Raw genomic sequence first — 24980 nt, 5'->3', positions numbered from 1 at the left:
GAGGTACCATAGTGGTTAGCTAGAGGACTAATTCAGGACTGGCACAGCATTTGGGTGAAGTTTAGTTCATTAAGGGTGTTGCTCCATATGTAGCTTTCAAATCTCAAGAGAAGCATGGGACTCATGATGACTGAGTTTGCAAGCCAGTCATCTGGCAGCTCAAATGTTCCACTGTTTTACTTTCAATGTAGTATAACTTATCTGCTGGTTTCTTCCCCACAAGGTTTTAGAAGAGAATGGAGAACAAGTGCCCTGTTACTCTGTCATGGTGAGTTTACAAGAAGTTGGTGGAGCTGAAACTAAGAACTGGACTGTTCCCAGGAAGCTCAATGAGTTTCAGAACCTACACCGCAAACTCAGTGAGGTATGAATCTCAGCTAAGGGAGGAAGATACAAATTTCTGAAATTTGTCAGAATGATAAAAATTTAATACTGCCAGTTTCAATGCAGCCTTTTGGCTTTTAGCGTTTTAGAGCTAGTTTTCTGTCTGAATATTTCTGGTCTCTTACAGAGAGAGATGCTTATAAGACTTATTTATATTTTTTTTTCCCCTCTTAATAATGTTTTACTGGACTAACCCAATGTCAGAATGCTATATGTTCTTCACTGTCATGGAAGAGCTGACTGTAAAAACTAGATTTTGTCTCTGACTTCCAGGGAAGTATTAGAAATGACAGCTTTTGGGGACAGAGAATGTTTCTTTTTATAGCGCTTTAACCTTTCTGTATGATAAAGGATAGATGATGGTGGTGGGAAGGGAAGCCTCTAGTGGGTAAGGGAGGTGTTTTTCAGGGTGCTGAGAGGGGTGTGGAAGGGAGATGAGAGTACAAAAGAGTCTCTTCATTTCCATTCTGAACCAGTTGTCTTTTACTCCACATGCATTTTAAGTGAGCTCTCCTCTCTCCTACACAGTGTTTTCCATCATTAAAAAAAGTTCAGTTGCCTTCTCTCAGCAAGCTGCCCTTCAAATCCATAGACCAGAAATTCATGGAGAAATCCAAGAACCAGCTTAATAACTTTCTGCAGGTAAGAAAACAAAACCAAAACCAACAGATATCTAAACAGCAGAATGAGAGAATGTTGTCTATTTATTGCCTAAAGAGAGGGTCTAGAACAAATGGGTCAGATGTAAGGTTTGATATAAATGTCGAAGTTGTCTAAAATGCCTGAAGTTGAGTTTGATTGATAGTAACCATTCCTCCAGTGGTAAGTTAATTTAAACTTCAGTTAATTAAGAAATCATAAGTAATGAATCCTGTAATTGCCACTTTTAGCTACAACACTTCTCAACAAATTCCTTAAAAATGAGAACTTCTATTAAAAAAAGAAAGTTGTAAGATTAAAAACTTCAATCTTAATAGTTCCAGTACTTTAGACCTAGCTTGTTATAGTATCTTTGTGAGACATGGATTTTTTTTTCTTCACATTGCCTCTGAGCCATGACTTACTTGGTTATAGTGGATGGCTTGACACATCTTATTCCTTAACAAGAAATGTTTAATTGACATGTTTCAGTAATTATTTTTCTTTCATAGAAATTACTTTCTGATGAAAGACTCTGCCAGAGTGAAGCACTTTATGCCTTCTTGAGCCCTTCCCCAGAGCACCTCAAAGTTATTGATGTGCAAGGAAAGAAGTCGTCTTTTTCACTCTCCTCATTTCTTGAACGACTTCCTGGTGATTTGTTTTCTCATCAGGAGGTAAGCAGTAGAAAAGTAATCTTCCCAAATTTAATTACTTATACAAAGTAAGCAGGGAAAGTCATTAGTGTTTGAATGGTAGGTAATATTGGAAGACATTTCCAAAAGTGATTTGTAATTTACTGGAAGTGAACGAAGAGTCAAAAATAAGAGCTATCTATGAATTTAAAAGGTGTTTATTAACAAAATAAGTTTCCTGCCCTTTGATAAATGCATATAGGCAAATGCATAAACTATCACAAATAAACAAATTGTAGTCCATATGGGATTGTTTATTTTTTTTACAGCGGAATTTGCCTCTTTTTTGAGGTCTTGATATGCATATTTCAGAGGAGCTTTGGCATGTAAAAATAATTCTCTCTTGGGAAGATTGTCTTGGCAGGAGCTGTGTGTCCTTAATAATTCTATGACAACTTCTGAAGCAAAGATAGTTTTGACCAAAAACGTTGGCAAGTAGTGCAGGCTTACTGAGGGAGTTTGGAAATGCAGGCAGGAACCTATGTGGGCAAAGCAGTTGGAGAATTTGATATTAAGCCATAAAAAACCACATCTATCAAAATGCAGTGAATAAAAGATTAGTGACTGAAATAGGTTATTGACTAGAATCAACCATAATTCCATGGCACTCTGTTCTGTGTTGCTCATGTTGCAGATATGCAACCTTCAAGGAGTTGTTTCTATTCCCCATTTTAGTTTTATGTTATACAAAATTCATATGAAATAATTAATTTCTTATGTGCTGTATTTGTCTGCAGTGGATGGGTCTTCTGCAGGATAATTGGAGTTTGGGGAACAGGTACAGTTCTAACCTCCTAATAGGCAGAGAGGTGGTCTTGCATCTCTCAGAAATAAGAAAATTCTATATACATTTTTCAAAATTACATTCTGTTTGCATCTAGATGCTGAATGCATGTGCCTCATTTCAGAGTAATAAATATAAAGAAAGTTGGAGAAACTAGATTTGGACTTCAATAGAAGTACTGCAGTTCTAAAATCCAAAGTGCATTCACTAAAATGTCTGTTAAGAAGTAGCATAAAAGCATAGAAGCATGCAGCTATTTGTATTTTGCTATTTAACTGAAAAACATCCTCAAGACAAAAGCCAGGCTGTGTGTATATTGTATTATGTGAACACATAGGAGGAAATAGTTAGGAAATATGGGAAAGAGAAAATAAGTAAACAAAGCAAGGAATTATTAAGTAAGGTCTCCTGGGAAAATGTTTTTGCAGATGCTGGGGTCTATCAGTGCTAGTCATGTTTTGAACATGACCTCCTAAGGGCATAGGAGCAGCAATTCCCAAATGTCGAAAGTCAAGCAGGTGAGGCAGAAGGTTGACTTGGCTGAACAGGAATCTTCTCTTGGAAGTAAGGCAAAAAAGGAAGGTGTATGCCCAGTGGAAGCAAGATCAAGTGATATGGGAAAAATTCAGAGATACTGCTTGCTGCTGCAGGGAGAAAATTTGGGCATCCAAAGCTCAGCTGGATGTTAGAATGATAAGGATGAAAGGAAGTCAAAGAAAGAGAGGATTGGTATCTCTGAAAATCAGGCTGAAGAAGAAAACTTGCACAGCATTCTGACCACTCCTGATCCAAAGACTGGGGCATTGCACCAGCCTCAGTGGAGATCAGGTCTGCCTTTCTGCAGCTTTGCTCTAAGAATGGGCGGGCAGGGGAGGATCCAGGAAGGCAAAGGGGTGTGTCAGCTGCCATGAGTAATGATAGGTGTTATAGTCCTGATTCTGAAGCAGATCTTCATGATACTGAGGAACAACCTGATGTCTGCCCTACATTCTTGAATAAATGGTACTGCCAGAACTGAGGTTGTTCAATCCATTCATCTCTTGTGAGTCTGTTCTGAATAACTCTGCTCCCTTTGGTGCTCTGAGCTTGGGTGTTTTCAGGCTTGGGTCACTAAGTATCACCATATTGTCTTTCTGCCTGGGACTGGTTGTCGTTAATGGTGCTTGTCTCTGCAGTGGCTGGTTTTCTTTCTACTGCTTGGTTTTGTTCCCAGCTTACTGCAAGGACAGCTGGCTAGTGCCTGGTCCCACTGAATGGCTTCAGCTGTGAAGGCACTGTCTGTTCACCAGGGGAGCCAGCTCCTCGCTTCTCCCTGTGCAATAACCAGATTTTCCCCTTTTCTTCCTAGCTGCTTGTGTTGCAAACAGCTCCAGCTGGCTAGCTCCCCATCCTGGGTGTCCTTCCTGGGTGTTGCATCAGAGGAGGCTTTGTAGTCACTAACACCTCTGAGTGCCATTTCCTCCTTACAGCTCTCGCCTGCTTCCTAGCAGTACGTGACTCCCACATCACCTGCTTTCTTTTATCCAGCTAGTATTGGTGGGGCAATATAGGCAGTAGACCCTGAAAATCTGGGCAGCATTGAGTTGCTTACTTAGGCAAGGCTGCAAGCAGATATAGCAGTGATGATGACCTGAGCTGCGCTGAGTGTCCTCATCACTCTTGTCCCATGGGAAGTGCCATCCTTTTTCAAAATCCCGAGTGAGGTTCCTGTTTGCCAGATCCTGCCAGCAGCAGTTGTTGGCCCTAATGCCCTTTTGTGAGATGACTGGCTGTGCTCCTTCCCAGAGCATGGCAGTAACTAAATCCATTCTGGATGAAGGATGGGGAACTGCAGTGCATACTCATGTTGTGCCTCTCTTTCTAGGAAGAAACAGAAGAGGATAGTGACCTGTCGGACTATGGAGAGGAGGTGGATGGGAAAAAGGACTCTCTTGCTGAACCATGTTTCATGCTGATTGGAGAGATTTTTGAACTGCGAGGAAGTAAGCTGTGAACCTGCTTAATTGCTATTGGAATCTTTTGGCTCAGAAATCTGTGGCACTTTGTAATTTGGATTTTTCTGCTGTTTCAATAAGTGGAAATGTTCTTGCAATCTCTGTAGCCAGTTTGTTTGTTTGGAACCAAGCTGTTCCTCAGTAGTTCATAACTTTGGAGCTTTCATTCAAAAGTGAAATTCCAATATGAAATAGTAATAAAAATTTAGCTGGTAGGGGAGAGCATTTGCGTTTAGAATTAAGTTCTTCATGAAAAAAAAATCTGGAAAAAAACCCAGAAAAGAGTAGTAGCATGTTTTCTGTAAATAGGATGCTTTTTAGAATATATAAATTCTGAGGAAGGAATGATGGCTTTATTATAGAACATGTCTCGGGCAAAGAAATACAATTTTAATATCCATTTAAAGTGAATTATGTATGCACTTTAGCTCTACAATTTGTATAATGGAAAAGATGCTAGAATTGTGGCATCTTTAAATACTAGACTTTTTTTTTCTCCTTTATGTAACTGAATGATGGTAATAAAGAAAAAACATTTTTGTTTCTATTTGAATGTGCAGCCACACATGGTGCTCTATAAAATGATTTACAGGGTAACTATTACAAAATACAGCACCTTCCAAAAATGGCAGATGTATCTTCCAAATATAGGCTTTATTGTGCTGATAATGAACAGCATGAAAGAAAGATTAACCAGTAATTACTAGGAAGCACTCACATTTGTTTCCTTTATTAGTAATGGAAAGCTGACTGCTTGCTTTATTTGAGTGAAAATGTTCTCAGAATTTTAATGGTGCTGCTGTACATTATACTAGCAGGTACCAAAAGGTGAGAATTTTGAAGACATTTGTGTTTTTGTAGGCGGAAAAGGGGTTTGGGTAGTTGTATGGCTCCATAAACTTGAAATATTCTTAAACATAAAAGTTTACAGTATAACCTAAAATGCAAATTATATATATTTATGTAATCTGCAAGATTTAAAAATCATATAGCAAACACTACAAGGAAAGCAATCAAGAAAAATGAGACCTGCACAATTAATGAAATCTTAGGAAGGATTATGACAATGTGCTTACTATCGGGATGGGTTGTTTGGTTTTGGTTTGAGGGTGACAGGGGGAAGGTTTTGGACATAATCATGGGTTCTGTAACGTTATTAACTTCTTGGTCATCATTTTTCATATTTTTTTCATTGTTCTAGTGTTCAAATGGGTCAGAAAAACATTAATTGCACTAGTACAAGTCACTTTTGGAAGAACTATCAACAAGTAAGTAGCTGTTGCTTTAAATGAACCTTCATTGTTGTTCTAGGAAAAAAGGCTGAGAGTAGAATTGTTAAAAAAATAATGGAGACATTCTGTTTTATATGACAATCTGCATTTGTTTTACACAGTTAAATTTACAAATATGTTGGTTAGAGAAAACACAGATCTGTGAATTATCTTTGTCAAGTGAGGCCTGGATGAGGCTATGAAGTCAGTGTGCCTGTCTATACACACACTTTCATTTGGAAAGCTGTATTTTTACTTCAGAAATTTTTATTTCAGAAAAAATTTGGAAAAGTATTCTACCAGCAGAACAACCTACTCTTTGTCCAGTCATTGACTAAATTTGCACATGCCGGTGTGGTTTTTAAAGCCTTTTATGTATGTTATGTAGCAGTAAATTGGACTGGTCTCTGACAGTATACACTCAGTGAGTTTTGAATTGATTGGTTCATTTTTTCATACACTGCTGATAACTAAGATGGACAACGTCTGAGAGAGGGCAGAGAGGGACAGAGTGTGAGCACAGCAGGCATGTGAAGTTACTATATAGCTTTTTACATGTATGCTGAATTTTTACATTTATTGACTCTAAGGGTTTTGGCTGTAGTGTGGCACAGCAGTAGTGCCTGCTCTCTACCTCAGACTCTTGGTGCTGAAGGCTACAGTGACTGCTGCAGTCCCAGGAGGAGGCTGCTATCTCCGTTTGTAATCCCTTCAGTAATGTGCTTTTTGCTATCTGTGAGGGAACCTACTGTGCTTCTATCAAAACTTTGTCTTTATCCTAGCAGGCACATCTGTGCATGCAGCTAGTTTGGAGTTTGCTACAATTAGTTACCTGATTTTTACATCTTTTCCCTTTGGAGCCTTTGTAGTGCCCATCCCTGAAATGTGGTTCCAATGTATGTTTTAAAAGTAAAAAGAATAAATCTGCATAACACATGAAAGACTAACTCTGATGAGCTCCCTTCAACACTTCTTTACAGGCAAATCCGTGACACTGTACACTGGATGTTCAGTGAACCAATGCTTGTTTACTACATTGGTGTGTTTCGAGATGCTTTTTGGCCAAATGGAAAGTTAGCACCACCACCGAGAGCCAAGAGCGATGAACAAAAGCAAGAGACAAAACAGAGAGCACAGCAAAAACTGCTTGAAAACATTCCAGGTGAGATCACTTCTATTCTGCTTAGTCGCAGATTGAGTAGCTAGTAAGGAAACTGGTTAATCAATTTTTCCTTTAGAGTTCTAAATCATGATTATTTGCATAAATAAGGATAATTTTGGCCTTATTCTTTGCCTCTCCTCCTTGTCTGGTAAAGGGCATGAATTCAGATATCAGTGGATGCAAAATCCAGTATTGCTGTACTTCTGTGTAATATTCATCAAGGAACCTCAGTCGAGACTTTCTCTCTTTTGGTTCTCTGTGAGCAAATACCAGGTGGTTCTGCTACTTGGAAGTACATGACAAATAGGAGAGTCACACCACCCTAATTACTTCTTCCTCTTTTATTTCAAAGTTGGAGAGAGAGGTCTACCCACAATGTCAGGTTGTGTGTTGCTGTCTGTTTCTGATAAGAAATTTCAGAGCGCTGAATGTTAGAGTGACCTGCAGCCTGGACAGAAAAAGATCCTAGGCTGAGTGGGTTTTCTCCTTTGCCTACCCTTATCTCCCAAGCCTAGGCAGCTTCCTCTTGAGCCAGCACATTTCTGGGGCAGCATTCTGAGATGCTCCATCCTGTCCCATTCACAGGACCAGAAGTCCAGTTATATATTTTTGACTCCTCAGAGAACATGCAAACCAAAGGCTCCTAACTGGGAAGAAACAATATCATTATTTTTAGCACTTGGAAATGCACTTAAACATAGCTTGAATGCTTTTTATCTCCTCTTCATCTGAAGAGATGAGCTCTTTTATGACTTCATTGAGATACTCTGTGCATTAGGTTGTTTAATCAAATTTTACTGCAAAAAAGCAGCAGGTATGCATGCAAAATATTTATTTCATATGTAAACAACTCTCCATTTACTCCATGTGTTATGTACTTATCTACTTATCTAGATAGCCTTCCATAGTTTGTGGGTTTGTTTGATTTTTTTGTTTGTTTGTTTGTTTGTTTCTGAGTTTGGAGCCGTATGACAGGACATAGCTGAATGCACCTTAGATTAATGGTGGAGCATTGGATCACTATTTATTCTCTAATTTAATCCAAAATGTAAATAATTGACACAGAATTCTCTGAACTGCTTACTTGTGGGAAGTATTCTCTGTGAAGATTGAGAAGCAATTCAAGTGCTAAATCTTTTTTAACTGTTGTAGGAATTCTGTCTTTGTTGGTGAAAGTAATGTAAGTGATGTATGAGATGATGTATGAGATTAAACTTGACTCTGTGAGGTGAACTACCAAAAAAGCATACTGTATATCATGTTAAAACACATAAAGCGTTGTCATTGAGATTTATACACTATTATCTAACTTGGGTGACTTGAGAATAAGGGTATCTTTTCAAGCTATGACCTAAGTTACCCGTGTTTTTAAAATGTTGTTGACTAGACACTGTGTATCTTGTAACCAAGGGCCACTGAAGTGCAGTGGCTTTGTTTCCCCTCCTTTATGGGTCCTTATGGTCTTGAAAGTCTTTTCCAACCCTGATGGGGTCGATTCTGTGATTCTGGGTAGTAGTATAGGCTGGAGGTTTTGCCTAGCAGGAGTAAAGCAATATAAGCTGAAGTAACGTTTGTTGCAGATACTCTGCAGAATCTTGTTGGACAACAAAATGCCCGTCATGGTGTAGTGAAAGTGTTCAATGCGTTGCAAGAAAGGAAGGCTAACAAGCATCTACTTTATGTAAGTAACCAGAAAAGTAGCTTTTTAACTTCATGATCTTGTTAATTGCTGAGCTCTATTCACTCAGTATTAAAGCAGGTGATTTAGTTTGAACTATTGGTCTGTGTGCAAGTAACTTCTTTTGTTATTAAAATCAGTGAGAAAAATGTACTTGGTTTGATTCCCTGACTAAGTTTAAATAACAAAAGGCTGTTTAACAGTAGCATTGCTTTTATCTAAAAGAGATCCAACTTTCCTGACTTCATAAGGTGCAAACTAATTTCTTCATACAGCTTAGAAAAATAAATATATCTTGGAGAATCCTAGGGAAGGAGGGCTCCAGGACTGGCTTGTAGTTAGGACATGACAGGACTCCAAAAGTCCCACTCCTCAACCATTAGTGGGACTATGTTGGAGCATGCAGCTGGATCTAAGTATAATGCCTTCATGCTCAGTCAGTCTCTTCTGGCTCATTTTGGGCACTAGACCCTCACACAGTGCAGCCTTAGCACTGGAGAGGATGCAGCCTGTTCAGGAGATGCATGAGATGCAGGCTCTGGTGCTTGCTTATCATGCTGCAGAGACTTTGGCAGAACAGGGACAGTTTATACTGGGTGGGAAATCCCCATCTGAAAGCAGCTGCCCTTTGCACTTGCCTCCTTTCAGCCTTAAGACATTTCCCATGTTTTCTGTAGGGCACGTGCTAACTTCAGGATGAAAGGAAAGTAGTTGCATGAATGATGAATAGAATCAAATGTACATGCTTCTGTTATCTGTGACGCTCTAAACATGACAGAAGGGAAGCACAAATTCTCATTTGGTTGACACCTGCATCATCTTAACTTGTTTCTCTTTTTCAGGTTTTGCTGGAACTGCTGCTAACTGAGCTGTGTCCTGAGCTGAGAGCTCATTTAGAGCAGCTTAATGCCACTTAGGTTTGAATCTGCACAACTGGACCACTAGAGAAATGTCTATGTTCGATAATAGACATGAAACTTATTTTCCTCTTTTCCATAGAGGGCTGAGGACTATGATTATTTTTAGCATTTTTCTTTCCTCTTGAGTTTTTTTGTGAAGTAAACAGACTTGAAAAGATCTGATGCTGTAGTAGGGTAGACAAAACAATGCTGTATAGCTGCCAATTTTTATTTAAATTGTTCTATTTGACTACTCTTCTGTTTCAAATATAGATTGAAAAATAAATGTTCATATATGCTGAAAGAAACCAGAAAATATTTTAAACATTTATGAAAAGAAATTTTGCTTATAGTGGAAAACTAATGAATGTTGTACAGTTCTAATCTCCTCACTGAGGATCTGAGCATTCCTCTTTTTTTTCTTGTGTATTGAAAAAGCCTTGTTGTGCAATACTACATGTAAAGCTATTGTGAAAATTTTATCAATTTTGTTTTTACCAAAGATTTCCTGTAGTTTGAAGCATTTGTAAGCAATAAATATCACAACTGGATTGCAGTATTTGATAGTGAGGCTGTACTGACAACTAATGAATGAGTTTGACAGCACTAGTTTCATAAGAAATATCTACATTGCTTTGAAGTCTGTGTCAAAATTATGTATTGTAAACTGGTATGTCCTAACAGAATGCCTGTGTTAAATGTTAGTTCAGAGATCACTGCTTATGAATTGCTTCTATGAATGATCAAGCAGACATTTAATTAAACCATTCTAATAACTTCCCTGATATTACTCAGGGCTCTTTTATTCAAATACCCCACTTTCAAACAACCTTCAGATATTTCCCTTATTTTATACCAGAAAAGGAAACTGTCTTCAGTGGTTTTTTGCTTTTGGTTATTTTTTTAATTTATGTAAAAATATGTAAATATGGTCTTAATGCACATCTAAATAATTAAACATCATCAGAAATCCCAAGGTGACACTCATTACTGTCTTTTCAATTCAGTACAGTTGTGCTCTTAGAAAAACTACTTGCAGTTAAAATTGGCTGTATTGTAAGGTACATGCTATCTGTATTCTATATTTAATCAACAATTTAGTAACATCTAGCTTTCTGTTCCAACAGATTCAGGAAAGTTTTCAGGTCATGGCACAGTCCTAAGAAGCAAGCCAAATTTGGCACTTAAAAAGTTTTATACTTAAGTGGGTATTTAGAAATGTGCAAGCTTACCATAGCAATTAAGTTTTACTAGTGGTTAATCAACGTATCTTTCGATAAAAGACTGAGCATGACATTGCTCAGACATACTCCTAGCCAAAAGGTTTTCAACAATTTCTAACACAAACAGAGGCAATGTAAATGCAATATGAAGGATTAAGGAAAACAGGCTTCATGCTGAGAATGTATATTGAATATTTCCTTACTCATGTTTGGAGGTTTTTTCCCATAATTCTGTAAGTAGTATTTTCTAGTTTTACAAGCTGGCATGGCTTGAACTGTAAAGCTTAGTGTCTTACAGGCCAGTTTCCAACTTCAAATCTCTGCAATCCAAGAGTAAAATGTGTAAAGACACTTAAGTAGATCTAAATGCATTAGAAAGCATGTGAAAGAAAGTATACATACTGCTAACAAAGATAAGGTTTAAAAATGGCCGTAGCCTGGGAATGGACTGTATGTGAAAACTAGACAAGTTTGGGTTGAAATTTTTCAGAATATTAAAAGAAACACTACATATGCAGAAAGGAAAAAAACTATTTTTATTTGGTTTTGGCTTGATTCATGTGCTATATAGCAGTATGACATAAAGAAAATATATCTGTTCCCAGATAAATGTCCTTAATAAAACTTTAAGTCTTTGATACTATTTTAAAAAGTCTGCCTTGCCTTCATCTCAGCTAAAGAAAGAGTGAGCTTTTTTCTTTATTTTAGATAAAATGAATCAGGAAATTGCTTTAAATAAGAATTTAGAGAAAGTTGAAAACAAGCAGTAAGTAAGGCACAGTCTGTAATTGCTGGAGATGAATGATGATTTACTGTAGGAAATACATTTATATACCAGTCATAGTTAAAGGAAGTGCTAAATTCTCCCAAGATTAGCTGCCACTTCAAGGTCAGAGGCAACAGCAGGATCCAGGTGGCATGCCTTTGAAAACAAAGAATACAAGTGTTCTGGTTTATAGCTACAATAAAATTTAAAATTAGCATACTTGACTATAGTGTTAATCTTGGGTTTATTTTTTTAAATTCTGTTGGCATGGCCTGTGCTGGCTTCAGTCAAAAATATAAATCTGCTTACAGACTGGATCAGTTTCATTCACTTCCATCCTCTATTTCAGTACCCTTAGGAGGAGCCCATCTTCTGTTTCTCACCTCTTTCAAAACTGACTGAGTCTATGAAAGGTATGCCAAAACTACAGCAGGGAAGTTAATTTAAAAAAAAAAAAGATTTTAACTTTAAGTAGGTGTAATTGTACAGTTAACATGAGAATTTTCCAGGCAAAAAGAAACTGGACACCCCTACAACTCTTAACTTGTTCTAAAGTTACTGTTTCAGGGAGCTTCCTTGTTTATATGTTCCTTTTCTTTTACTGTTGATTTAGAGATGCATGGCACCAGTCAATAGGAAGTATCTCTTTTTATACTGAGAAGGTAGTGACATTCATAGATCAGTATCAGATGTACAGCTAGTGAATAATGAGTAAAAGTTGTAATCTTCTTTCAGTAGTGGTGGTTTTGCTAGACTTAAGGAGACAATGGCTCCCACAAAGCCATGCAGCAATTTAATCCTGATGGACCTCTTCGATGCCTTAAAATGTAGCTAGGAATAATGCTACAGTGTTCATAACACCTCAGCTTAGATTCCTTTCCTTATCCTATAACACTTTTCGCAGCAGAAGAACAAAAATGTTTAAAATGGCTGTATTCAGAAGATCACCTGCCTTGCTAAGACCCTCATACCAGTGGCTTCCCTGAGTCAGGAGCCACAAAAATTATTTGATAATTTATCATTTACATAACTCTCCATTTGCTTAGATTGCATCAAGCTGGAAATCAAAGTATTCTACTTGCAGAAACAAATGGTCACTACATGCACAGAAATCATAGTCTCTCTAAAGCACAGATGGAAACTTTCTATGCTCCCTTCAGTTGATATAATCACCTAGCCTTGATGTACCTTTAGGCATCACAGATATTACTTAGCAGATTCATCTTCTGGAGGCAATTACTGATATTTTTCCTCAAGCAATAAATCTTACTCCAAGATTAAACGTTGAAAAAATGTGACTGTTTTTTTCCCTGAGTATAGGGAACAGGGAAAGCAGTAGATCCTCAGTTATTGCTAAAAATGTAATTAGAAAAATAAGCATGAGAACCAGTTATGGCAAATTTAAGTATTGTTAATGAAGGTTATAATTGTTAGAGAATCTAAAGTAGAGGAAAAGTAATGATGTTTCAGTTTTAGAGAATGACAGAAAGCAAATTGATTTGGGATAGAATTATTCAAATTTTTATAGCTAATTTATCTTTCAAGTTACCAAGCTCTTTGCTGTGGTGATTACCATGGATTTTTTTTGTTGGTTTTGTAGAATGCTTTGTTTGCTTAAGCAAGTGGCCAGATAGCATCCTTTCAAGACAATTTTTAGTAGTTTTCAATATACTTTATCACTATACCTTTTCTTGCACAGATTTTTTTTAATACAAACAATGCTGGGGTTTTTAACAGAACAGCAAGTTGAAAGACTCAAATCCATGGTATCACTCAGTTTCATGAGATATAAATTAGTCTGTAAGACTTTCTCAACTTACCTTAGAATAGTATTTTTTAGCAGCTTCTTGATCTTGCTTTATGCCTCGGCCAAGCTGGAGGCATCTAGCCAAGTAGAAAGCAGCCATAGCAACCCCCTTGGCTACATATGTTGGATGGCAATCAGCTTTCTTGGCTAGCATATCGATGTCATTGTTTTCTGTGGTCCTATTGTGGAATTTAGAGCATTAGGTTAGATAATGCTAGTTCAAGCTATAATTAAAGTTGACCATATATAACCTTGACAATGCCTCCTTTCCATTTCTGGTATTATCCAAAGTAAGCTGCAATTTACATGTATTTGGCCTCTTATGAGGATTTTTCTATTCGGTATTTGATTTAAAGTTAGTCTTATTTGAATATGGTGATATTAAATAGCAAACAAATATATAACTTTTGAAGTCACATTCATTATAGTCATACTGGTTATAAAAGGCAACATATTTTACACTAATTGTTCCTATTAAATTATTTCATGGAAATCATATGTGGAAGAAAGGCAGTTGTAATTCAGCAACCTCATCTGGTAGAAGATGTCCCTGCCCACAGCAAGGAGACTGCCACCAGATGATCTATAAAGGGTCAACCCAAATCATTCCATGATTCGACGATTCTAAAATTCCAAGTCCTTACTAGGATATTGTTCCCAATTAGCCCTCTTCAAGCCAGTGCCTGCTAAATCACTTGAATGTGTTGAGAGCAACATTCTCCCACCTAATTTGGTCCTATTAACAAATACAGTAACACAACTGTTCTTAGTAGCCAGAACATTCAAATATGACAACAGTAACCAATTATCTCATCTTTCCTGATGCATAGCATTTTTACTTCCTTTCCAAAAGATACACCACAGGATGCTGATGCAGATAACAATATCACTCAAATTAGGCAAAGACACTTTTCATCACAGCTGACTTCAAGAACATACCGCAGAAATGGGTAAGTAGAACCATATGGGATAACGAAAATTATTTGAAGTGAAGTATCAGTAGCTAATCCAGACTTCAAATATTAGGCAAGGTTATACTGTACATAATAACATGTTTGTATGCTTGTACATAATGTAACAAACTATGTAGTTGGTATGAACATAGAAGGACAAATTTTAGCAGAAAAGGTATTGGTACTTGATACTACTGGTTGAACTGCTGAGATTTTTGCCTCAAGGCCAACTGCAATTCTAATGGTGGCAGTATCTTTTGGTTCAGAAATTGTCACTTCTGACTGTACTGTGGGATTTCATTGCTATTTTGTGCAATCACAATTGCAGCTGATGAAATGCACAGTTTAGTTGTCTGAATAATCTACCGTGCAGCATCGACTGGAGGGGATTCATTCCAAGCGAGACAGGCTAGACTAGACTGAATAGCTATCAGTCTACTTACAGTGCAAAAGAAAGAAAAGCAGCAATTCAGAGAGAAACAATCCCTTCCAGCAAAGAGTATAGCAAACAGCATTCATAGCTGAACTTATGAATTACCAGAGCTGTATATGTGGTGGCATATACAGGGTGCAGCTTCTTTAAGATGGTAAGTTGTTATTTGTTTATTGCCAGGCAGCAGCAGTTTCATAAACATACTCCAAGAGGCGTGAATGCTATTGTGTGCAGCTTGTGCAAGTAGTCTGTCTATCTGCAGCTTATTTCCATCAAATCAATAATCTGATTGACAGATTGAATTTATACACTGAGCTCTGGAGGTTTGTCACAGAAATGTGCTGTTTATCAGCTGTAGAACTGGCACCAACATTGCTCTTGTTCTCCCTGACTAGTTCAAGATACAGAAACATGATACAGACTATTTTAAATACTGCAGCCTATCACAAAAGCCGCTATTTCTTCAATACACAAGCCACTGCGGAGTGTGTAGGTAGAGCAGTGAGTCCCACAGTGACTGCCTGTGAAAAGGCCAGTCAGTGCTGCCTAACTGGGGCTCAGACCAGTACCTTTAGGCAAGAAGATAATCACCAGAAACCATTTGCCTGCAGATGCCTGTTTTGTGGTACAGGCTTAAAAGCGCCTGTACAGTATGCAGTCCAGGAGCTGAGGTCCAAGATGTTGCTGGGAGGGTGCCACAGCTTTCAAGAGGGTGCCACAGACCCTTTGCTACTCTCTCATGCGAGCGCAAGTGACACCACAGAATCAAGGAAAACTACAAAGGCCTGGAGGTGTACACAAAAAGTATTTGTGCCAGATTACCTTTTCTTCCATTTCACCAGTTAGGTTGAAGGATGCGGCCAAAACCAGACATATAATACAAATAAACTTCTGGCTTTCTGGCTGGTCCTGTCATGACTCTTTTGAATTTTATGACAACAGGGCATTCTTTGACTACAGCCCGTTAAGGAGGGATGGGATCTGCTTGGCTAAACAGGCAATGGAATCTTTAGCTAACCTGGTGAGGCGTGCTTTAAAGAGAAGGACTTGGGGGCACTTTGGACTCAAGGTGGTAGCACTTGTGCCATTGCAACCAAATGGGGAATAAATCAAGCCAACCAGAGCAGCAACAAATATTCTTTAGTTGACTGCTAAGATGTGAACCAGAAGACCAACCACCTCAAGTGTATGTATACAGTGCACACAGCCTGGGGAACAAACAGGAGGAACTGGAGCTCTGCACCCAGTCAGAAAGCTATGCAATCAGGAATAACTGAAACATAGTGGAACAACTCACTGGCAGGAGCATCATGAAGGATGGCTCTAAGCTGCTTTGTAAAGACAGGAAGGGAAGAAGAGGAGGAGGAGGAATCATGCTCTGTGTTAAGGAGAACTTGAATGTATAGAAGTCAAGTATGACAATTTTAGAAGCCTTATCAAATGTTTCTGGGTCAAGATCAGAGGGGTCATTTCCAAGAGGCATCTTGCATCAGGCATCTGCTACCAACCTCCAAACCAACACAATGAGACCAACAAGGCAATATTTGGGTCACTTAATAAGTTTTGGGTAACAGAACCTGGTTCTTATGGGTGACTTTAACTACCCAGACATTAGATGGAAGAATACAGCAACTCCCAAAACATCCATCCAGCTCCTGGCATGGAGCAGTAGAGGACTGCTTCCTTGTATGAATGTCAGATGCACCAGCTAGGAATGAGGCATTACTGGATTTGTTCCTCACAAACCAAGAAAATCTGCTTTGTAATATCTCAGTTAGTGATAGCTTTGGCTGCAGTGATGACAATATTGTGGATCTGGGATCCTGCTGAGCTCACTGAGAGTTAGTACTAAGACAAGGTTTTCAAGAATGCTCTCCTGGAAGAACAAAAAACATTCATTCCCTTTAAGGGTAAGGAAAGTATGTGGGACAAGAGACCCCCTTGGCTTAACTGTGAGCTTCTGAGCCTGCTCAAAACCAAGAGAGAGCATAGCAGAAATGGAAAAGCAGGTAAAGGGAAGTGGTAGGATTCCCCAACATTGGACACTTTTAAGATTCAGCTGAACAGGGCACTGGGACATCTTGTCTAGACCGTGCTTTTGCCAAGAAATGTTGGACCAGGTGATCTGTGAGGTCCCTTCCAACCTGAAGATTCTATGATTGTAGGTGTTTAAAGGGAATGGTGAAGGCAGGAACCTAGAGGAGATCGTGGACTGAAGAGACAAGAAAGGCAGGCTTGCGTGTGGACATCTACTTTGGATTCTAGTTCAAGGCTATTTTGCTTTACAGGATCAGAAAGAAAAATTTAACCATACTGAGTAATTGAGAACCTTATAGTATTCATTTTGTGATTGGCTATTCCATCTTTAAAGGTGAGGTTTTGCAATTCATTATCTCAAAGATTTCTTGAGTTTGAAAGACAAGAGCATTAATTTATTAATAATTTTAATCTGGATTATGTGGTCTTGCATGAACCATAATGAAAAATAAAACAAAATTAACTTCACCTTTTGGCTAGGTCAGCAGCTTTTGAGTAAAATTTTTTAGTGTAATAATATTCTACAAGATGGCCTTGAGCATAGATGTTTCCACGTTCTGCTGCTTCTCTCAAGCACTTCAAAGCAGCTTTAGTGTTTTGACGTATACCTTGTCCATAGAGATACATAATGCCAAGTGCTCCCTGTGATTCCAGATTTCCATTGTCACATGCTTCTGAATGCCAGAAAAAGGCCTAAATGAGACACAAAGTTGCAGTATATATTCACTTTAGCTGCTTTCCTTGTATACTGTTTCCATAAAATCTTTTATACCAAACTGTAAGAAGTGCTTATACATAAAAGAAAGCAGAATCCTTGTAAGGCTTTTAAACCTGCTCCATTTACTGTCAGAGCTGTCAGTCAGTGACACCTGCTTGATTTCTGAAGGTTACCAAAGGTGACAAAACTTTAATCCATTCTATCATTCTTCCTGATACTCTCACTAAAAAAAAATATAAATAAATCTTGGCTAGCAGCGTCAAGTGAGTCAAAATGAGGGATTCTGGCCATCTGTTCATACTGGCTTAAATGGATAATGCTAAATGTTGCTTAACTACTTAAAATACATCTTTCAGCATCAAATATATCACTGTAATATTTCCATAAAATTAAAAATTAATTTGGACTCATTTTCATTTCAAAAGGTACAAGTGGACTTTACCTCCTTCAGATCTTTTAGAACTGGCATAGAATAAAGCATTCCTAAAGTACTCTGGGCCTTTACACTTGCTTTTGGATTTCCATTGTCTGCAGCAATAAGCCACAACCTAAGAAAATGGGGACAACAAAGTTTAAGTAACACAGAAGCTTATAATTTGTCAGGAAAATCACTGACTGCCCTTACCTTTCAGCCTCTTCGGTTGAACGCTTAACACCACATCCTTCATAATACGCCCTGCCAAGATTGTATGCAGCTGCAACCTTCAGGTGTCTTGCTTTTGGAGAATCAGAGTTGAGTATTTTATTCATGTATTCCACTGCCCTTTCCTAAAATTGAGCCATTGAAGTTATTATGTTCAGACTGTGAAGAGGATGAAATAAAGAATCTGAGAACACACTAACTTCTGCAAGAAAGGTAATTTTTCCACTCTGAAGAAAGGCTGAGGCATACTGGTAGGAAAATAGTTCATACCAAAGCGGAACTGATCTTTAGTTAATAGCCCCTAGATCTTTGACCCCAACATATTTTTAATGTGAAACATTTCTTCATAAATATTCATCTGGTATTATATTACTCTTCTTCACTGATAAAATTTTTCTAAAAAATGTTATTTTGCTTACATAAATGCATGTTGCATCCTAAACTTGCAACACTTCCAATTTCAGAATTCTGTGAACTTTTTCATATTGCATAATGTATCTGAAATCATAAAACAGTCTTAACAGAAGGTAAAGTGATACGTAGTACACTTTCAAGTCCCTTCATTTAAAAGGGGGGACCTTAGATTCATAAAGGAGAAAACCTGATAACGTTAAATAAACAAATGGAGAACATTGCATATGAGCAACTGCACCTCAAAAGTATTTTCTAATCAAGATTTACACTGCTAGGATTTAGCATGGACACCCTGTTTAAATATACTAGAAACAGTGCTTTATAAAAGGTTTCTCAGTTATTCAACTTCCATATTGTAATACACAAAAAAGGAAGAAACTCTGCTAAAATGTTTATTTGCAAGTAAATACATGTGGTAATCATGCAGGCATACAGAACAAATGAACCACCTCTAAACCCCAGCAGAATATTTTCCGTTCTGCTGACAATCCTGTAAGCACCAGGCAAGAGTCCCATTTGTTAATATACTGTTTGGTTAATTTTTTTTTTGCCTCCTTGTAATTTACCCTTTCTTTCATCCTGCTTGTATTCTTTCCTCATGCCACTCTTTAAGATCATCTTTACTGATAAATTAACTCTTGATGGCAAATCATTCCTTTGTCTTCCTTTTTTGTAATATAATTATTCAGTTTGAATTCCTCAACTTCTTGCAAATGTAGTTTTTCATTTGTTTAATTTAAAAATATTACTGTCAACCACTGACAGAAGCACAATCATCTTTAGCATCTGCGCTAAAAGAATAGAAAGTACTTTAAAAAAGTCTTTGTGGAACAGATGTTTTATGTTTTGAAATATAATTGTTTGATTTCCATTTTTGCGCACTTTATTTTCATTTATATGAACTGCTTATTAAAAAGTAACAAATTAATAGCAATCCTTAAATGTAGCTTCCACACAATGTACAATCAAGCCCTTAGAAGTTACATTTTAAAATACAAATTACCATATTTTTCAGATACATCTATTTTATTATAGCCATTTTTGAGAACTTCCTCAACCCAGAACCCTCTCTCTTAAACGATGCTCTGTAAACATCTATACTTTATGAAACTAATTCTAAATCAAAAAGCTGTTTATTTTAAACTAAACAATCATGCTTACAAAGAAGCTCTTAGTAATTATCAGCTAATAGTAGAAGAAAAGCAAAAAGTGTGCAGCTAGGTTACTCACAGGGTCTTTTTCAGTGCCTAGTCCATCATAATACATTACACCAAGCTGAAACATGGCTTGAAAATCTGTATCCTCAATTTTTTTAAATTGCGTTAATGCTTCTTCATACAACCCCTGGGAAAGACAAATCAAACAACGAACTACACAGAATGAAGACTAATACAGCAGCTTAACTCTCCAATATATACAGCCTTACAATTTTTAAACCTATAGCATTTCTCTCATGAACAAAAACCAAAAAAATTGAACCATAGAACTGGCAGAAAACAGAAACAGAGTAAGTCAACAGCCACAAGAAAGTTGGATAACCAAAAGACATTCTGAAAAACTTTCCTGCCCTCTTCCAAAACACCATCTTTTTAGTTTAAGGAGATAAAATCTAATTCAGAGTCCCTGCCCTGTCTATCTGACATCCTTTAACTTAGGTCTGCTTTTACATCTCAACTAAGGGTTGGTTTCACAAAGACTAATAAACTCAGATGTCTAAGACTTTTATGGACCCATCTGTCTGCCCGACATTTCTTACGAAGGCATCAACTGCAGCAGCAGAGATACTTTCATTTCTAAGCCAGAATCTTAGGGAGTATTTGCTTCTGCATTAAGAAGAAACTATATTTAAAAATACTGTTAAACAACTGCAGTATAACAGTTAACTGAGCCTTGTGTCCTTACTAAAATATTTTTCTGCATGCATACTAAGTAAAAACTATTGAAATTAAAATGTTCTTCTCTATATTTTTCCTTCAAATTTTCTGTATGTTTTGATAAAACAGTGTCAGACTGCAAAAGCTTAAAACCAAACAATAGTTCAACAGTAAGTCAAATGTCATCACAATGATAAATCGTCCCTTGTTAATACTGTCCAAGCTGTTGTGTAAACCACTAATTGTCTTGGGACCTCCCCATTATGACTGTGTGGGCTTTGTTTTTTTAAAGAACTCGTGAGGAAAAAAAAACCAGTTCCTTTTCACAACTAGCTGTTGTGAATATCAGAAAAAGAAGTACTGGAGGTACACTTATTCTTACATTTCCTGAGAATTTAGTGCTATAAGAAGGAGACATATGGCTCTGATTAGGCAGTGTTTTTTTTCTAACATATAAAAGTGCAGTACTATGAGCACGTGCATTTTTAGGCACTGCAGACATATATTAAAAAAAATGTGAACATTAAAACTGGCTCAAAGAATAAATTTAGGGATGTATATATATATCATGGACATCCAAGCCAGCTTGTCAAGAAACAGACAGGTCTTTTGCTCCATGGAGTTAGTCTTGATCATGCCAAAATCTAGTAATTCATTAATGAAAACATGAAGGACAGGGCCCAGAAAGCAGAAACCCTGAGTGAGTTAATTCTCTTCTTGCTGCAAACCCTGAGACTGATTTACACTGTGCCACTGCTACAGTCTAAACAGTACTGAATCCATGCACGTCACACTGGAAAATACCTGAATCAGTACTTGTACTACATTCTTTTTCATCTTCCTGAACTAAGTTCTAATTTTCACAAGAAGCTGAGGTTTCAGTTTACCTGCCAGCCAGTCTTACACTGTTCCCTGAGCATTTGCTTTTAAAGATATGAACAACCAATTTTAGCTGAAGTGGACAGGAATCTCAAAGATAACATGTTTCAACAAGTTTCATCAAAACTGGTGGCTAGGTGGGGAACAAAGATCAAAAGCTGTGTCTAGGTCAGGGATCAGTACCCCTGGTAACTGAAAACACAGTGCATTGTGTTTGGCCAGTCAGCTGGCCAAAAAAAACAACTTGGCTTGAAAGTTAACTGTAAGGATAGGCTGCTTCTTTTTCATCTGGTCCTAAGGAGACCTGAGAGGGAACTGGAAGACATCACTAGATGCAGAAAAAGTGCAGAAAAAACTTAGGGGGAACACCTGGTGGGATTTTAATGGGATACAAACAGGCATAGGAACCTCTTGTAGGTTTTTTTTAAGATGTCTCTTTTCCCACTGAAATGGTATTGAAAATTGCCAACTTTGTAATATTTACTTAAGAGAAAGAAAGCACAACCTGTTCATAGTACCGTTGTCCGTCCAGAAAAGGCGCTGGAGGATCTCCATCTGATGCTCTCCTCACCAGAAACTTCTTCAGTTTTGCAAACAGTGCAGCATAGATGTGCTCATCTCCTTAAAAAGAGACATGCATTTGGTTTTGTTCCCAAAGCGATGGAACAGCATCAGTGAGCACACCTAAGGTCTGAAGTGGCCGGGTCCCCTTTTTAATACATTCTTTAAAAGACTAAGATTAGAAGAGAGAGAGGGATGTGTTATAAAAAGCAAAAGTTCACTAAAAGCCTGAAGGAAGCATTCAGTGAATACAGCCTGTTCACAAACTTGTGAGCTTGAAGTTTGTCCTGGAAGAGCTTAAAAGCGAACCTGAACAGGTGGAAGCGGCGAAGGTGAAGCAGTACTTGGCATGCCGGGGGCGGGCTGGGAGCAGTGGGAGCAGTACCTGGTACCCCGGGGCGGGCTGGGAGCGGTACCTGGCGTGCCGGGGGCGGGCTGGGCGCTGCAGTCCGGCGGCAGCCGCTCGCTGTGCAGCGCCATCCAGCAGCGGCGGTCGAAGCCTCCCGGGAGCCCCGCGCCCGAAGGGGGCTGAGGCCGAGCCCGCCGGGCGGGGGGAGCCCGGTGCCGCCCGGGCGGGGCACGGTGTCTCAGGGGCGCCGCCGCGGCCCTCGCTGGGTCCGAGCTCCCCGCGCCGCAGGAGCGTCCCCCGCTGCGGAGCCGGGGCTCCCCGCGGCCCAGCCCGGCCTGTGGCGGCACCTGGCACCGCTCCATGGCCGGGCTGGGGTCCCACGGCCTTTGAGGCAGAAAGAGGAAAGCAGGGACTGTAACGATGGCACTTTCCGTTTGGTCTTTGCTCCACCTCCGGCCGTTGTCCAATGCCAAACTGTGGGAATAAGTGACAGGACACGCTGCGGTTTGGGCACACACCGGACCTTTCCTTCTTCCTGCCCATCCTGCCCGAAATTAAATGCAGAAGCCCAAACTGCTCTGCAGAATGGGGCTATAGGCAAAAGGAGCAGAAACTCTGAATTCAATTTCGTGAAAAAGACACCAGGACATGAAACTTCAGTCTAGCAAACGGGACTTCAGCACTTCCAGGGATCAGAAACTGTTTGTTGTAATGTACTTTGTTTTCCCTATATAGATACTACAAAACGTAAAAGGATAATTGAGGGAAAATGCTGTTTGATGCTATTTCTCCTGAAATGTAAGGCGTTGCTTTCACTTCTGTTGATCGCTTCTGGCTGTCTCTCTTAAAGAAAGGGAAATAATACCAAAATGTTGCAAGAGTGCTTTCAAAATAATCTTTAGCTGCTTTCCCATCTTTTTTTTTTCCCCTTTTTTTCCAGATGATTATCATCCTTCCATTTCTGGCAGTGCAATCTGTTTCTATAGCAACAGGGACAGAGGCAGTCAAATCAGGAGAGTGATGCTTCCTGATTTGTGTGGTTAAACCTGTAGGCTCTACATCACGTTTTCCAACACTCCCAACTGACTTTAAGTACCAAAAAACGCCTAAAATTCATCCTGATTAATTTTACGTATATGACACAGCCTAAGAGACCTACAGGAAAATAAACTTTTTCTTTTAAATCACCAACAAATTACTTGATTTAACAGGCAGAGTGAAGAACAGGTTGTGAAAGCAACACTGCCCTTCAGCAAAAATAATTAACATTGGGCTGCGCAGCTGCTTGTAATGCTGAAGGGTTTGAGATTCACCAGTACACCTTGGTTTATCCAATGCTTACATACATTTATTAGAACCATTTTTTCCAATTTCATTTACTTGATACCTGAGCCAGATGTGTGGTTTGAGATACAAAGTGCAGAGGAATTTTTAGCAAGCTTTTTTCCAGAGCAACTGTAGCCAGGAAACCTTGTTCTTAAGTGGCACTTGGATTGGGCTATACAAAATAGATCAGAATTGTTGCTTCTGTGTTTATAACCAATACACATACATACCAGTTATTCAGAGGCAGAAGAGTTCTGTAGGCACTAATGCAGTGTGCAAAATGTGACCCGAAGCTCAAGAACTAATTCATAGCAGCAATTTGAAGAGAGTTGTGCCTGACTGGATAAAAAAGTTTGTGTAGGTGGTTAGGCTGGAAAGATATGATTCCTTGGGTGCAGCTTGAAACCTCTAAATTGTTGAGGTAATGTAGGGGAGGAAACATCTTTAAAAAAAAAAGAAGTCCAAACTTCTTGGGCAATCCAAGACTATTTAGTCTTAAACTAATTCTGGATATGTGTGTTTTCAGAAGAGTCTTTGTAATTGCATAAAAAATTACTGTGGATTTGGGGCATCTGTGCAGAGGCATGTTATTCCCTAACAATGCATAGTTGGAAGTGTAGGGATTTTCTTTGTTTGTTCACTAATTTTCTTGGCTAGCTGTTCAGGGGGAAAAAAACCCCACAACATTTTGTAATTACACAGGTGTATTTCTTTCCATATGAAAGGAGAGGTAAAATCTGTCACTTACTGAAATAATTCTGCTGAATTGATACATCGCCTATCTACCTGAATTCTGCACCTTTAAAAGTGATGCTGTATACACTCATGTTCCACTACTTAAGTAATTTATATTTTCTTTTCCAAAGGCAAAACAAGAGGTAATTGTCATCATGTTTCTGCATTCATTTCAGAACTATATGTGCCCTAAAGGGTAGAAGCCTGTTAGGCTTCTTTTCCTCTAATTCTGTTTATCAAAACCATGCAATTAATAATATTTTTTTAATACATTACTTTTTTTTTTTTTACATCATGTTAACTTCCATAAGAAACACGTAGGCATCTGACAGATAAGAAAATACTGCAGTGCTAAGGAAACAGAATCGTGTACCTTTGGACACTGGGTTGTATGCTCTGGTCTTCAGTCTTTTAATTGTGAAGCATGATTAGTACTAATTGAATCTTCTGTCAAATTGGATTTTACAGCATGGAAAGGAAAGGCAGCTGCTTTCAAACATAATCTTTGCAAAGGCTGTCCATGCAAAATGAAGTTATGCAACTGTTTTTGGAAACTCAAAGCAGTCACTGATGGCGACTGTGGTTTCTCTGTGCAGAGGCATTAAGCCCTTCCACCCTTGCCTTTCCTGGCTGCCGTGGGCACTGAGTACTACAGCTCTTTGAGGGGAAGGCAGGTTGCACCATGAAATGCCACTGCACCACGGTCAAAACAGATTCCAAGCACTTCTTTTTGATGGAAACGGCCTTTGAGTATGG

At 38.5% G+C, this 24980-nt stretch overlaps 2 protein-coding genes across 5 annotated transcripts in view; one reads left to right on the top strand and one right to left on the bottom strand.

Annotated features, from left to right (window-relative positions):
• Nucleotides 1-10482, top strand: part of SNX25 (sorting nexin 25) — a 75594-nt gene extending 65112 nt beyond the window's left edge. The window contains exons 12-19 of one of the 2 annotated variants that reach the window (XM_051789527.1): nucleotides 224-364; nucleotides 913-1026; nucleotides 1536-1700; nucleotides 4367-4484; nucleotides 5698-5764; nucleotides 6748-6929; nucleotides 8510-8610; nucleotides 9450-10482. In XM_051789527.1, coding sequence (XP_051645487.1) covers nucleotides 224-364; nucleotides 913-1026; nucleotides 1536-1700; nucleotides 4367-4484; nucleotides 5698-5764; nucleotides 6748-6929; nucleotides 8510-8610; nucleotides 9450-9524 — 963 coding nt within the window. In that variant the 3' untranslated portion in view covers nucleotides 9525-10482. Of the gene's footprint in view, nucleotides 1-223; nucleotides 365-912; nucleotides 1027-1535; nucleotides 1701-2930; nucleotides 3021-4366; nucleotides 4485-5697; nucleotides 5765-6747; nucleotides 6930-8509; nucleotides 8611-9449 lie in introns of those variants that run through there. The other variant, XM_051789528.1, reaches the window with a different exon arrangement.
• A 758-nt stretch (nucleotides 10483-11240) lies between these two features.
• On the bottom strand, nucleotides 11241-22864 carry LRP2BP (LRP2 binding protein). Of its 3 annotated transcripts, none has more exons than XM_051789529.1 (8): nucleotides 22231-22864; nucleotides 21759-21874; nucleotides 19731-19844; nucleotides 18069-18211; nucleotides 17886-17991; nucleotides 17195-17418; nucleotides 13316-13481; nucleotides 11241-11651 (listed from the first exon to the last, which is right to left on the bottom strand). In XM_051789529.1, the coding sequence occupies exons 1-8, from the start codon at nucleotides 22523-22525 to the stop codon at nucleotides 11586-11588; spliced, it is 1230 nt and encodes a 409-aa protein (XP_051645489.1). In that variant the 5' UTR covers nucleotides 22526-22864; the 3' UTR covers nucleotides 11241-11585. The 3 variants fall into 3 exon arrangements, with proteins under 3 accessions (XP_051645489.1, XP_051645490.1, XP_051645491.1); XM_051789530.1 differs by having other exon boundaries at nucleotides 22200-22387; XM_051789531.1 differs by lacking the exon at nucleotides 22231-22864 and adding an exon at nucleotides 22124-22200.
• Nucleotides 22865-24980: the final 2116 nt, after the last annotated feature.

The sequence above is a fragment of the Manacus candei genome, unplaced genomic scaffold (genome assembly GCF_025592945.1).
Source record: "Manacus candei isolate 608988 ecotype Guabito, Panama unplaced genomic scaffold, ASM2559294v1 h1tg000028l, whole genome shotgun sequence".
NCBI lineage: Eukaryota > Metazoa > Chordata > Aves > Passeriformes > Pipridae > Manacus > Manacus candei.
The sequence above is the reverse complement of the archived record's forward strand: the minus strand, read 5'-3'. Positions and strand labels throughout refer to the sequence as shown.